Genomic DNA, 14741 nt, shown 5'->3' with positions numbered 1-14741 from the left:
GGAGTGAAGCAGAAGGCACCAGTCTGTGGCAACCAGCTGTTCAGATAGTATCTAAGGAAATCTTAGTTCAGTTCAATCTTGTCAACTCAGCTACAGTGGCAGAAGTTCTCCAGTGACTTAGTTACACTTTATTACAATGCTGATCTGGGGGTAGGATGCAGCATGGCCTTCCTCTCCCTACCCGCATAAATGTAGCCAATACAGTAACTAGCTAAAGGTCTCTAGGTCAGGCCTGTGGTTTTTAAAGGTCCACTTGAATTGCATTTGATAGAAGTCCAATTCCAGGTCCTTTGGAGGAAACAGAAAGCAAGGGTGAAAGTAGCGATGGGGGTGGGGGTTGCCTTAAGTGAGAGCAGTAGAGCAGGGGGGCTGCAGGGCACCTTCTGCCACACCTCTGTCGCCTCTCCTGGCTCCAGGGTGACAGTTCAGAGTTACTCCGTGCCCCCACCCATCCTGTTAGCCAACTCAATGGGGAAGTTTCTTTTGCTAAGTTTCAGAAACTCTTTAGAATGAAGCCTCATTAGTTCTGGTGCTTCAGCCTCTTTGTCCACAATCACAGTAGCTGGGAGTATCCTTGCTGATTGGCTAGACTATCACGGTGACCGTTCTTGGGCCCAGAGTCGCTCTGCCAGAGGCTGAGCCCTGGGGTTGAGGCTGTTGGTTGGGCAGGTGGGGAAGATTTTGGTTTGTGAACTCCTTTAAGTCAGTCCTCTGGGGAAATTGTCACTCAAGAAGACAAGATCTCTGGCAAAATTAAGAACCAGATCAGGTTACCCCTTCCCCCAACAACTGGAGCGGGAGCTGTCTCTGACTCTGTTGCCTGCCTGTGGATCCTGTTCCCTTAACTGGGCTGCCTCAGTGGGTGAGGGTGTGCCTGTCCAGCAGTGAGGGGAGGATGGGGGAGGGGCTATGTGAGGGGGGGGACTGGGAGGAGAGGGGCTGTGACCCAGATGTAGAGTGAATAATTAAATAATTACTGGTAAAAAAAATAAATAAAAGTAAATAACTTTATCTCAGGAAAGAGGAACCTGTTAGCTATGACCACTTTCTAATCTGTGGTGGCTGGATGGAGCTGATCATGCAATACCCAGGGGTATAGCTCATTGTTGGGAAAACATGATTATTAGACCTGTCTTTTGCCCACTACCCCCCACCCCCACCCTCATGTCCTTGAGTATATAGAGTCTTGAAAGGATGTTAGCCAGGCTGCTGGGTCCCCAAAGAACAATCCGAGGCATCTTCAGAAATACTCAAAACTCTGTGACAGTGTGATAAGTTCCAAATACGATCAGGTCATTTTCCTGAACTCCATCACACGCTGGATCCCAGCCTCCCAGGGAGGCTAAGGCAGGAAGGTTGTAAGTTTTCAAGGTCAGCTTGGGCTACAGAGGGAGATCCTGCCTCAAAAAGCAGAAAGCAAAACAACAAAACCAGCCAACCAGCCAAGCTTTCCTATCCCTCCCCAGCATGGGTGATGACTCAGGAGCTGCAGACAGCATCTGAGGAGGACGCCAGCCCTCACTTAGGGCTTGTGTAACCAAGGGCAGGGCTCCATCCTATAACGTTCCAGGCACCCCGCACTGGGAAACTTGTGCACTTCCCGAGCCTTAGGAAATTCCCATTTCCCTCTAGGAGGAGAAAGCTGGATGCAACACAAAACCCTGATGACCATGACGCAGACCTGGGGCCAACGCCTGTGTCAGAAGTGTGATCTGGGCTCTGGAGCTCCCAAGGGCAGCAAAGCACATACCTTCATGTGTTCTGGAAGGTCGGCTGTGTTGTCAGACCCATCTGCCAAGCCCACAGCCTGAGATGCCAAGGGGATGAGTTAGAAGAATTGATCCAAGTCTCCTTCAGCCCCACGAGACCCTACATTTCCACATGAACAGCACAAGTTCTTAAGGTTAATTGTGAGGAAGACCCTTTCCACATGGCAAACATCTGGCTCCCTCTGATGCCTGAAAATATCGCCACTCCCTTCCTCTTCTCAGCCAAGCAAGGCCATTGCACTCTTCTTGGGATCAGCTCTCCCACCCCCCATCTCCACAACCCCACCTGTTCCCTCTGGCCTCTGTGCAGATCCTACCTACTTCTTTGAAGGTTTTCTGGGAGTCTCCTCTGCTGCTGGTGGTCTGGTGAGGGTCTCTGCTGCTGAGTCCCCTAGGACCCCACACATCCATCAGACTGGGGGTGCCCTGAGGCCAGGGTCCTGCAGGTGGAAGCCCGCAGTCAGTGTTTAACAACTGAGTCCCAGGATTTAGGGCTTTGTGGGAGTGTGGGAAATGCTGCAGTCATAGGAACCAAAGCTACCAAAGGCAACTGAGAGTTTTTCCCCAGGGGACCATGGAGGTTTTGACATACCGCTGAGCTTTCTGACATTGTAGTCACTGGACATATTTTTTACAAGTAAATTATGGGGTATGGTGGCGAATGCCTATGAAATTTCAGCACTGGGGAGGCAGAGGCAGGAAGACTGAGAGTTCAATGCCATATCGAGACAATTCTGAGCGTGTAACGGAATGAATGAATGAATGAATGAATGAAAAACCCTAAGTGTGTCACTAAAGTAAGTTGCAAATGGACTTTCTTCTCAGTCGCATGACCAGCTTAAAACTATCATATAGCTGGTGGCAGCCACTGATTGGACAGTGTAGATGGCTGACTGGCTTGTAAAGTGATTCAGGGTCCTGGCCATGTGTGAACTCTTTCCTGGTGTTTCTGGTCAGATGCAGCAGATGTTTGCCGCTCCCTTCCAAAACCTCCTGGTGATAATTCCTCCATCTTCCTCCCCTCCTCCCCCCGACTATAGGATGCACGCCAGAAGTTCCGATCTGTCCTGGTCGAGGCGACGGTGAAACTAGACGAACTGGCAAAGAAAATCGGCAAAGCCGTGGAGGACTCGAAGCCCTACTGGGAGGCCCGGAGGGTGGCAAGGCAGGTAAGACAGCCTGAAGGTGTCTGCTCTGCCCGTGTATCTCCCACTGAAGGTTAGAAGTACCTGCCCCATGGCTGCCTTCAATCAGCCTTCTTATACCCTGCCTCCATGGGCTCCATCCAGCTCATGACACCATTAATAGAGTATCAGCCCTGATTCGGAAGGCCCTTGTCACATGACCTGTGGTGGCTGAAGCCTCTGAGTTGAGGAGTTGTGGACTGGTGGGCACTGTGGCTGTGTCCAGCGCTTCCTTTGGTGTGGTCTTCCTCTCTTAGAGGCTGCCTGTGAGGCACAGGGCAGAGGACCCTTGGGTAGCCCTTCTCACCTCTGACCTGTTAGAGTCTGTGTTTACAGTGAGAGCAGCTCCACGTGCATGGCTTTGTCTAGGGTTTTACATACAGAAGGGATCAGATACAGAAGGGATTGATGGGCAAACAAGCAGATGATAGGCCTGGGAAGCCACAAGGTCATCCTATGTCCTCTTCCACATCCCGAACTTAGAAGTCTCTCCCCCATCTTACCCACATCCCTCCAAAGTCCTTCCTGCTCATAGCTGGGTGAGCAAAGCAGTCTGGTTGGCTTCATCCAAATCATGCTTGGTGGGTGGGGACCCATATGGCTGCGGCACATCCTGCAGTGAGTCTTACAGCCTTCCTTTTCTGTACCCCCTCCCTGACTCCTCTGTGGGAGGGAACTGTGTTGGGAGGCACCTCATCTGCTGGGAAGCAGTAGATTGTGGCATATCTCTTTCTTCTCATATCTTCTCTTGACCCTAAACATATTAATCAAGATCATCATGGAGTCTGTTGGGCGACTATTCAGTTGTCAGGTGTAGCCAGACCAGGTCCTAGCGGGTGGGTGACCGGCTATGATGGACACAGCCAAACTGAGTCCTGATAGAATCGGGGCTAGATGTGAGCCTGCAAAACCTCTCTCATACCTCCTTCCCGGAGGCTGGTGGGGGAAGTAAAGCAAGGGTTGGGATGTCCCTGCCCTCAGCCCCAAGGGACCCCAGTCTCTACTAGAGGAACCGGAAGCGGGCACAAGGGGGCACAAGTCTGAGGCAGGAGGATGCTATATTCCATTCTGTGGATGTGGATGATGAGCTGGGGCAGATGCTGTGAGTGGCCCTGTGACCTTTCTGACAGTAGGAGAGTGTCCACCTCAGCTGCTACCAAGTGGGGCTTCCTGTTTTCTTCCTCTGCCTCGTCCCCGCCCCCTTCCTTTTGATGTTCACAAACCCCTCAGGCCGTGCCCCAACACGGTTCCACAAACCAGGGGTTCCACAAACCAATCCAGGGGTTCCACAAACCCCTCAGACTGTGCCCCAGTAAGGGTGGTATCTGAGAGTCCTGCCAAGCACTTCCTTCAAGTGTGCGCTGGGAGCTTTTGCGTCCTGTTCTTGAGATGTTGGTGGTGCGGGGCCAGCATTGTTAGGACCTAGTGAGAGGATGTGTCCGACAGTGGAATCCCTGCGTGAGCTTGGGTTTCAGTCTCCTTCCCAGGAGAAGAAGCCTTTCTGTAGACATAAAGCCACAGGACCAGCAGAGTCGTAACTGCGTTAGAACCCCGCATTGCCTTGCTCCCAGCGTCAAATCCTCCTCCTGGCGGTAAATCAGGCCCATCTTGACCCCTTGGCCAAGTCCAAGTTGTACCAAGAGGAGCCATCCCATGCCATCTTTTCTGAACTGGGCTGGGGGCAGGGGACTGGTTTTGATTTCTTTCTTGGGCTTTTGTATTTGGGCCCAAGCTTGTTTTGAAGGCTGCTCTGATGTCTGTATCCCATCTGGCCGTCAGCATGAGGATGAGGACAGTGTGGCTCGTGTCTCTGCTTGCTCTGCCCTGTGCGGTCTAAGTGCCTTGACTGCTCGAGATGCCTCCTAAGCATCGGGTGTTGAGGAATGTTCCATGTTTGTGAGGGGCTCATCTCATTTGACATTTGTACCTAGTGTTCATCCCTGGTGTGTCATCAGAGTTTCCTCCATTTGTCTGTGTATTTATTGAGACAGGGTCTTACTGTGTGGAACCAACTGGCCTCAGAGAGAGCTCCCTGCCTCTGCCTCCTGAGTGTTGGAATTAAAGATGTGGGCCACTGTGCCTAGGCCCCTTCCTTAAAAAATTCTTTTTACATGAACGTATTTTATATGTATGGGGGTAGAGCATGGGGAGGTCAGAGGACAACTTGTAGGGACCAGTTCTCTCCTGTACAGTGTGGTGGGTCCTGGGGATCAAAATTAGGTAACAAGGCTCTGTGGTCAGCTCCTTCATCCTCTGAGCCATCCCTCCCAGTGGCCCTCCCTCGGTTTTAGAGTGAATGTCATGCCCCTGTGTGTGTAACCATGTCATGTTTGTCTGTCAGCATTGGCTGTCTTGTTATTTTTAAATGGTTGGAATGTGCAGAGCCCTTTGTAGTCTGTAAGGACAGTGTCAGCATGAAATGCCAAGGTCAGGAAAGCTCAGAGATGCTTCATGGCGGGTGTTTATGGGGCCACATAAGGCCATGTTCTACATTTAACCTTCTTTAGAAGAGTCACTAAGGGAGGAAACATTTGAAATTTGTAGAATGACTCGGCTGGGAGAGGGCTGGCAGAGCTCTGCCAGTGAACCAGAAAGCATGGCTTAGAATCCCAGGTTATCAGTTAGCTGTGGGATCCTCAGCGGGTCTCTTAATGGCTGACCCTTCCTCTTCTCATAAGATGGAGTTGTCTGTTGTCACTTGTGACTTAGTGGCTTGAAACACTTATTCAGCACATGGCTTTGCCTAGCTTATAGCTTTGTCAGGCAGGTTTTGTTTGTTTGTTTGTTTGTTTTGCTTTGTTTTCCTGATCTCAGGCGTGACTGCTGACATTGTCTGTATGCAGTTGGTTTGTTCCAAGTGGCTCATCTTGCATGGGCCTTGTTTGTTAGACATTTGGTTGGTTGTCCCTTAGGGTGGCAGGGGTGAATGTCTCTCATTTAGCAGGACAGACTGGTCCTTTCACAGGGTGTTTGAGATTTCTCAGAACAATTAGGTGGAGGTGACTGGATGCCTTAGTGGGCAGGCAGGAAACTCAGAGGGACAGGAAAATGAAGACAGGATGTGTATAGATTGCCAAGAGTCAGAGGTCAGAGATGGAGGAGAGAGGTGAAGGCATTTGTTTACATGCCTGAGGCAGGCTTGGGGTAGGTTAAGCTGGCCATGAGGCGCTGCAGCTCTGAGTGAGGAGCGAGCGGTACCAGGCAGCTGGGCCTGTGGCGGTCAGAGCATTTATATCAAGGTGGCAGAGAGGGATTAGCTTCCTCATTCTCAGAGGATAGCAGGTTGAGGAAGGACAATGTGGTACCCAGTCCCTATGAGGAGAGCAGGAAGAACTGGACCCAGGCTTGCCTGGTCTGGCTGCTGCCTCTGGCGGCTGGCACATTGTGGGCACTCATGATGGTATGAGTTTGGCTGACCAGCCCATGGGCAGACTGAGGAGCCTTTCAGGGCACACAGCAGCCCGAGGAGTCTGCAGTTACCCTCTCTGCCGCTGCCTGCCTTCTCTGGGCTGGGCTGATCTGAAGTTCCTCCTTTTGTCTTGTCTTACATTTAATGGTGTGCGTAAGTCTGTCTGCTCATGTCTGCATGTGCCATAGCATGTAGGTGGCATGATCAGAGACAACGTTTAGTGGTCAGCTTTGTTTTACTAGCATGTGGTCCTGGGGAATGGACACGGACTGTCAAACCTGCTGGCCCGTTCTCTACGGTTGCTTGTTATATATAGCCTGGGCCCCTCCACGGTGCACGTTTCCCCTCAAGCTTCAGTACGGCTTCATCGTGTCTCCTTCCAATGTTAATTTCTGCCCAGTTGGAGCTCACTGTGGGGCTTGGGTGAGGAGGTCTGGCTTGATGACGTCCATCCCTGTGACCCTGGTCACATTCTTCCGGGTGGCCACAGGCCAGGTCTGGGAACTGCGTCATCCACGCTGCCGGAGGTGAGCGTGCGGTGGAGTGAGGGGGCACTTGTCCCGAAGCAGAGTGATTTACGGTGGGTGGGTGCGTAGGAAGGGCAAGGTTACTTTTCCCTTGCCCAGAGGATGTGCCCCACCTTGCAGGATTGATTGGCTGGAGCGTCTGGGAAGGAGAGTCGTGGCATTTTGGAAGTCTAGATTTTTCAGTTCTTGTCTTTGTTTTTTTGTTTTGTTTTGTTTTGTTTTCTGGTGTTTTGAGACAAGGTCTTGCTTTGTAGCTCTTGAGTAGCCTGAAGCTCCATATGTAGGCCAGGCTGCCCTTGAACTCACAGCAATCCTCCTCTGCCTTCCGAAGGCTGGAATTAAAGATGTGGGCCACTGCGTCTGGCTTTTTTTTTCCCCAAGGTAAGTTTTCATTATGTAGCCCAGGGTGACCCTGAACTTCTGACCCTCCTGCCTCAGACTCCCAAGCATCGGGATCAAAAGTGTGTGCATGCCACCATGCCCTGGAAGCCAGTGTTGGTTTGTCTGGGACAGGGTCTCACTATGTAGCCCTAGCTGGCTGGAACTTGCTATGTTGATCAAGCTGAAAATTCAGGAGATCTGCCCACCAAGTATTGGGCTTGCAAAGATGTATAGCATCACACCCGACTGACAGCACTTTGGAACTAGGATGGGCTCAGGATGAGTGGCAGCCTCTGCCAGGCTAAAGCCCCCAGCACAGAGGGACATGTCTTGGCTTCGGCGAGCTGTGCCACTTCCTGGGGTTAGCTGTACCTCCGGCTTGGCTACCGAGCCCTGCCTTAGGCATCTTGGCTTAGGGCTGGAACTAGAAATAGCTATGGTTCTGCCCACCTGGAGGCCTCCCTGGCACTTGGCACAGACCACTTGCACTTGAGCCTTCCCTGAGAGCAGGTGGCTGAGGCGGGCCCCCGAGTGCTGGCCGTGCAGAGTTTCAGCCAGGGACTGAGACGGGATGAGCCACTGTCATCCTTGGAACTCTGTGACCATGCATGATTTGCGTTTCTCCTTCCCTCGGGCTTGTCACTGGCATGGCCGATCCCAGGCAAGGGCTGCTGGTTGGGCAGCACATGCTTCCTGAAGCCAGCAGCTGTGCTTGGCAACACAACACAACAGGGAGAGGGGAAGTTTGTTGTAGCGATCTCTGCACTGTGTGAAACCTCAGAGCTCCTTGGATATTTCTGGTTAGCTGCTATATATTTTTATTTCATTGGTTTTTGTTTGTTTGTTTGTTTGTTTTGCTTTGTTTTTGTTTTTGTTTTGTTTTGTTTTGTTTGAGACAGGCTCTCAATATGTAGCACAAGCTGGCTTGGAGCTTGCAATCCTCCTGCCTCTGCTTCCTGGGTGCTGAGATGACAGGCCAGACACACCACACCCGGCTTGTGCTCCCCACTGTCACCAGAGTGATGGCATTGAAGAAGAGAGTCCCCTTCCTTCCCTCTCTGACACCATGGGTGTTCCTTGGAAAGCGTGACAAAGGATTAATCATTCGGTTACAGAAAGTCAGAGTGTAGCTGTGTTTCTGTTGCCAGTTTGAGCAATACAGGTAGGCCTTTTTATACGCTAAGCAGCGTGGTTTGGGCTCTAACCAAACGGCAGGATTCCTCAAGAACACTTAGTACATTTTCTGTTCCTTTTTTTTTTGTTTACTTTGGGGGGTGCCCCATGCTTTCTCCCCTTTTTCTTTTCTTTCCTACCCCCACATGTGACTTTAAAATTTCCCCTTTCCCTCCTGTGAAAATTGATCCTTAATATATATGTATATTATATATATGTATAATCTATATTCATGTGTTATATTTATTACCTCAAAAAGCAAATAAACATAAAGCCACCTAAGTGAACTCGTTCACACCAAGAATCAAGAAGTAGATGTTGGGACAGCTTAGGGATGGATAAACTTGGGGCTTTCAAGTAGTTGATTTGGAAAGGTCCTATGGTTTAAGATGCCCTTCTTCCAGACCCGTGTAGACAGTGTTTATTCCCAGGCAGGGGCTTCTTGGCATTCGGGGGAGGAAAACACGCATGCTCCCCCAAGCATGAAACACTTAGAAGTCCAGACTTGGGCAGAATGTTCTCGTCCGTCCTTCCTCCCTTCCCTCCCAGAGCCTTGTGCCCGATAACCATATATGATATGCACTGAGACGCACCTCCAGCCCTGGGAGCCATGTATTGTCTGCAGTGGACTGAGTGGAGCCTCTAAGCCAAAGCTAGGATTGGCAGCATACTCTGTTAAAGCCGCAGTATTTTGGGGATTGAGGGTGAAGGTTGTTTGTTTAAATGTCTCTCCTGCCTGGTTTGGTGAATCACATTATAATCCCAGCCCTTGCAAGGCTAAGGCAGGAGGATTGCCATAAGTTTGAGACCAGCCTGGCCTGGCAGAGATTCTCTCCAACAAAACAAAACAAAACACAACAAAACAAAACAAAAACAACAACAACAACAAAAACTAAACATAGAAGGATTCATGTCGTGTAACATTTGGGGCTAGACATTAAAAGGCGATATTCCTGGGCTGTTGAGATGGCTCAGCAAATGAAGTTACTTGCTGCCAAACCTGACAACCTGAATTCAATCTGTAGGACACATGGTAGAAGGAGAGACCAAGAGACCGACTTTAACCTTCATGTTGAACACCTCAGCACGCCTGAGCATGCACACAATAGATAATACAAAATGGTATTAAATTTTTTAAGGTATTTTTCTGAAATGCACGTTTAATGGAACTCTTTTATCTATGTAGTAGTTAATTTTTTAAAAAAGTGAATGTACGTATGTATATGTAAGCAAGGTACCTGGGAGACCCACTAAGGTGTACCCTGGTCCTCTGCAGGACCATGCTGATGTAAAACCACAGCTCTCACCACACAGGGAATAAGAGGTTATTCTAGAGCTGGATTTGAGTGACCAAGTCCCAGGAGGCTCAGAACTAGGTTATCCCAGGTTCCGTGTTCCCACCCAGAAGCAGTTTCCCGGAGTTTTATAGTAACAAAACAAGGAAGGCTATAAATGAAGGCATTTAAAAGTGCACTGGTGGGGTGTGTTCGGGAGTTCTCTCTAACTAGATGGGTGGTGTCTTCTATAGGGCTGAGACGCTGCTGAGAGCTAGTGGTATGCTAAGTTGATAAATTCCAGAAGGTTTTTATCTATTAGTCACAGGATGTTCTGATAGGGACTAGGCAGGGAATGGCTAATTGGGGGGGGGGGGTCCAGCTACCCTGAGATAAGGTATTTGGCCTCTGGACCTGTGACATTCCAACCTCTGCACATCAGCTGTGGGTCTAACCAGTCAATCAGCCTCAGCTTCTTTCCAGGAATTCCCCTACAAGCAGTATGCACTCTTAACCCCCACCCCTACCCCCACCCCCAGCCACCTCTCCAGCCCTCTCCTATTTATTTTTATAGGTTAAATCCGGACCCTACAAAAGCAGGAGCCCGCAGTGAGGTACTATCACGAAAGTTTGGGGGATTGCCCACCCTTCCTTTGGGCTTCTGACCCACACCTGTGGAGCCATGCAGGCCTGTTTTTCAGGGACCCATTGCTTAGCTGGGCATGAGCCTGGTTCAGGCATGAGTGAAGAATTTGGGGCTGAAGAGAACTCAGCGTGTACATGTTGTGCCAGGCGGGAAGCCCTGGGATCTCATGCCGATAAAAAAAACGGGAGGTTTTTCCTGGCCTATGATTCCCACAAACAAACTACTGGGAGCTGGTCAGCCCCACACAGAATTCCAAAGGGCTTCTTGGGAGGCTAGGTCATCTGAGTCTTTCTGAAGAATCTTCTGGAATTTGGGCCCCTCAGAGGCTCTTTCTTCCGTTGACTTCTGCAGCTGCTTTCTGGTTTTTCTCTTGACAGCTTTTATCTCTCTCTCTCTCTCTCTCTCTCTCTCTCTCTCTCTTCCTTCATTTATTCATTTATTGTTTGTACTTCTTGAGACAGTTTCACTCTGTAACCTATACTGACTTAGAACTTATGACGTCACTTAGGCTTGTACTCATGGCAATCCTGCAGCCTCAGCTTCCTTAGTATAGAGATTAACTTCTTGAGCTACTACCCCGCCTCCCCCCACCCCCTTTGCTTTTTATTTGCGTTTGTTAATTGTTAGAGCAGTGGGTTTCATGCAGAAAGTTCATAGATGCACGTGCTGGTCTTTGATAACATTCACTGTCCTGCTGCCGTCTCGTCTTCTTATGCGCTCCTTCTATCACGTCTGCTAAAAAAGAATGAAGTTGATTGTTTTATTTTGAGACAAGTTTCACTGTGTAGCCCAGGATGGCTTTGAACTTTCAGTCTCCTGCTTCAACCTGCCTGTGTTTTGAGAGCCTGTCTCATGTAGCCTAGGCTGGCACAGAACTTACTGGGTGGCCACCAGAGATCACGATCGCCCAGTCCTCCTGCCCCAGTCTTCCTTGTACCAAAAGTACAGACGTGCACCACACACCTGGCTTCCTCTTTTTAGCTTGGTTTCCACATATGAGATAGAACACGAGATGCCTGCCTTTCTGCCTAACATAATCATCTCAGTTTCAGTTGTCAGCGTGACGGTCTAGAGTCAGAGTCATCTGAGAGGAAAATCTCAATGGAGGAATTGCCTAGCTCAGCCCCGTCTGTGGGCAGTCTATATGGGGTAGTGTTATCATTAATTGGTGTGGGAGGATTGAGCCTTGTGGGTGATTCCATCCCTCTGCAGGTCTAGTCCTGGGCTATGTAAGAAAGCTAGCTAGCTAAGCGTGAGCCTGTGAGCTAGCCAGCTAGGGTCAACATGCTCTGTGGTTTCTACTGTGTCCCCTTGCTAGGAGTTTCCTGGTGAGAGGTGATGCTCTGTGGAATCCCGCCTTCAGATTCCCGCCTTCAGATTCCCGCCTTCAGATTCCCGCTCTCACTTCCTCCAGGGAGCTCCTGGAGGTGTAAGATGGTGTAGCCCCTCTCACAGTGCTCTTTGCCAGTGTGTTTTGTCACAGTGACAGTGAAGCTAGCTAGAACAGCGATCATCAGCAGTCCCGCCAATGTTTCTTACAAATGGCATGCTTTTCTCTTTGTGGCCAAATAACCTACCACATTTTCTTTACCCTCTGCTAATGGCACCTTGGTGGCTGTTAGGAGCAGTCGAATGATGAATGTGGACTTACGGGGATCTCTGGGGGACACTGAGTCCTTCCGGATGTGCTGGTCTCAGGGGAGGGAAGTTCTCTATTTAGTCTTTTGAGGAACTTCCACACCGATACCCATAGTGACCCCTTCATGATGGTGACTGCCTTAAGTAGTTAATTACTGACTGTTGGCTGTTAATGTTTCTGTGTGAGACTTTCCTAGGCCCTGGGGGATCTGCTGTCACCTTAGAGGGAAGAGCAGCATCTCTAAAAGGGAAGACTTTCAGATCACCCGAGGCTCTCGTATCCTTAGAATTCAGTTCTCTTAACCTGAGGCCCAGGCTAGCCCAGTGAAAGTTCTCTGTCAAGAAAAGCCTGGGAAGTCTGCTTTCACACCTCGCTGGCTCCTCTAAGGCGGTAGGTAGGAAGTATCTATACTGGGCTATTTGTATTTTTACGTCCTTCTTTTTATCTTTGTGTATATGTTTATGCATGTTTGCATGTGTGTGCGAGTGAATGGTGGGCCAGAAGAAGGCACCGGGTCCTCTGAGCTGGCGTTGTGTGTGGTTGTGAGCCACCTGAGGTGACAGGCGCTGGGACATGAGAACTTGGCTCCTTTTCCATTGCTCTTAAGCACCAAGCCATCTCTCCAGCTCCACTGTATCTGCATTTCAGGACAGAAGGAAGACAAGGAAGGGAATTTGTTTCTTTGCTTTAAAGATCTTACACAGAGTCTCGCACAATCTTTGCTTCCCTTTATTGCTAGACCCTGGTTGTTGTCACAGGAGCTGTCAGGAGGCTTGGCTTTGAGCTTGCTAAACAGGTTCTAGAGATGAAAGGGAGATTGGCTACTGGGTGGCTCCTGGCAGCCTCTGCTATGTCTGCACAGTACCTTACTATCTTCTAGGAAGATGCCTGGCTGTAACAACTAACAGATAGGTATTTGTGACCCACCAAGTGGACATGGGGCCCCTCTGGACAGAGAAACACTGTGTGCCTCCCCAAATTCCTCTGCTGACCCTGGCTGGATGGGAGACTTTCTCTTTCGTTGTATTGGTGTCCTGTGAGGAAATTATTGCCTCCCACACATCCGCAAGTGGATGTGCTTGTGCTTCGGAAAGTCGCAGACTTTATTTTGCAAATATGATTTTGGATGACTCACTTCCAAAGGCCACATCTTAGATGCAAGCCCTCATGGCTTACGTATGCTGTTGGGGCGGCCTTTCCCGAGCCTAGCTCATCTCCTGGTGCTCCCACATCTCCTCAGCACCTCCCAGCCCAGCTATCTTATCAATGTCAGTTGTCCCGATAGCTCACCCAGAGGTGACAGTGATCTTATGTGCTCTGTGGCTGGGTCATGGTGCCTGGCATGTGGTCAGACACTACAGGGGTTTCCATAAGGGTGCTAATGTGATTGGTACCTGAACAGAGCAGAGAGACCTTCCTGGAACAAAAGGTCACTGTGCAGACTCGAATCGCATCCCTGTTTCTTCCCCGGGACGCCATTTCCCTCTACAGAATTTAGGCCTGCCTGGCTCCATGCTCACAGGAGTACCTTAAAATCAGTTGTTCACAGGTCTGCAAGATAGGTCAGCCAGGTGCCAAGCCTGAGGGCCGGGGTTTGATCCCCAGGATCCATGTGGTGGAAGGAAGCAACTTGTTCTTGAACACCCACATCATTCCATCCCACACTCAACCCAGGTAGGAAAAAAGAAAATCAGTGGTCTGAATCTGTGCAGGCTACACGGATCCTGCGCCCTCTCTGCAGGCTACACGGATCCTGCGCCCTCTCTGCAGGCTACACGGATCCTGTGCCCTCTCTGCAGGCTACACGGATCCTGTGCCCTCTCTGCAGGCTACACGGATCCTGTGCCCTCTGAATCTGCAGGCTACACAGACCCTGTGCCCTCTGAATCTGTGCAGGCTACACGGATCCTGTACCTTCTGAATCTGTGCAGGCTACACGGATCCTGTGCCCTCTGAATCTGTGCAGGCTACACAGATCTTGTTCTCAAGGGAACCCTGACTGTGAAGTATTTTGTTCCTGTGTCCAGTGTTAGGCCTCAGAGGCAAGCCCTGAGCAAGAGGCCTTCAAGCCTGGCTGCCCTGACCAATCCAGCTGCCCTTTTCTGACTCAGTGATGTTCTTTAGCGTGCCCTTCCTCTGCCAGATCAGTTGTGACAATGTGGAGTTGTTCCCACAGTTACCGAATAGTCACGGGATGTTCTACATCATTTCAAATTCTGTTGCCTTTCCTCCCAAGACCGACGAGCTCTGTGGGGTTTACAGAAATTTTAGAACTTTGGATTAGAGGTACTCACTAGTAAAATCTGTGTAATAAGATTATATAATGTAATCCGAAAGTGTCTAAGATCAGAAACAAGGTGGTTCCAAGGCTTGCTTCAAGGTGAGGGATGCTCAGCTTGTGCTTGAGTGAATCCAGCTGTGCCGGCTCAGAGGCTAGGCTGGAGGTGAGAGCTTGACCCTTCAGTGAGCTAAGTGCACCAGGAAACTGACAGAGCCAAATGACTCAGGGAAACCCTAAATGCTGGAGCAGGCAGGCATGGGAAGTCAGGGTCCCTGGCTGATGTGGCTTTGGGATAACCCAGGTTTCTAGATGCAGATATCTGCAGTCCCCGTGATGGGACTCAGTGTCTCCAAGGTGTTTACAAGATTATTAAGAAAACAACCAAGTAGCAGAATCATTCAAGATATTGGTTGCCAGTAAGTTTGGCAGTTTTTCTTTCTTAGAGAGAGGGAGGGGGG

At 50.0% G+C, this 14741-nt stretch overlaps 1 protein-coding gene across 1 annotated transcript in view; it reads left to right on the top strand.

Annotated features, from left to right (window-relative positions):
- The window catches only part of Sh3bp5 (SH3 domain binding protein 5), a 62979-nt gene that overhangs the window by 20946 nt on the left and 27292 nt on the right, over positions 1-14741 (top strand). Inside the window, exon 3 of the mRNA XM_021182302.2 lies at positions 2810-2938. Coding sequence (XP_021037961.1) covers positions 2810-2938 — 129 coding nt within the window. The remainder of the gene's footprint in view (positions 1-2809; positions 2939-14741) is intronic.

This window comes from Mus caroli, chromosome 14, assembly GCF_900094665.2.
Source record: "Mus caroli chromosome 14, CAROLI_EIJ_v1.1, whole genome shotgun sequence".
NCBI classification, from domain to species: domain Eukaryota; kingdom Metazoa; phylum Chordata; class Mammalia; order Rodentia; family Muridae; genus Mus; species Mus caroli.
This window is presented reverse-complemented; position numbering and strand designations above follow the sequence as displayed.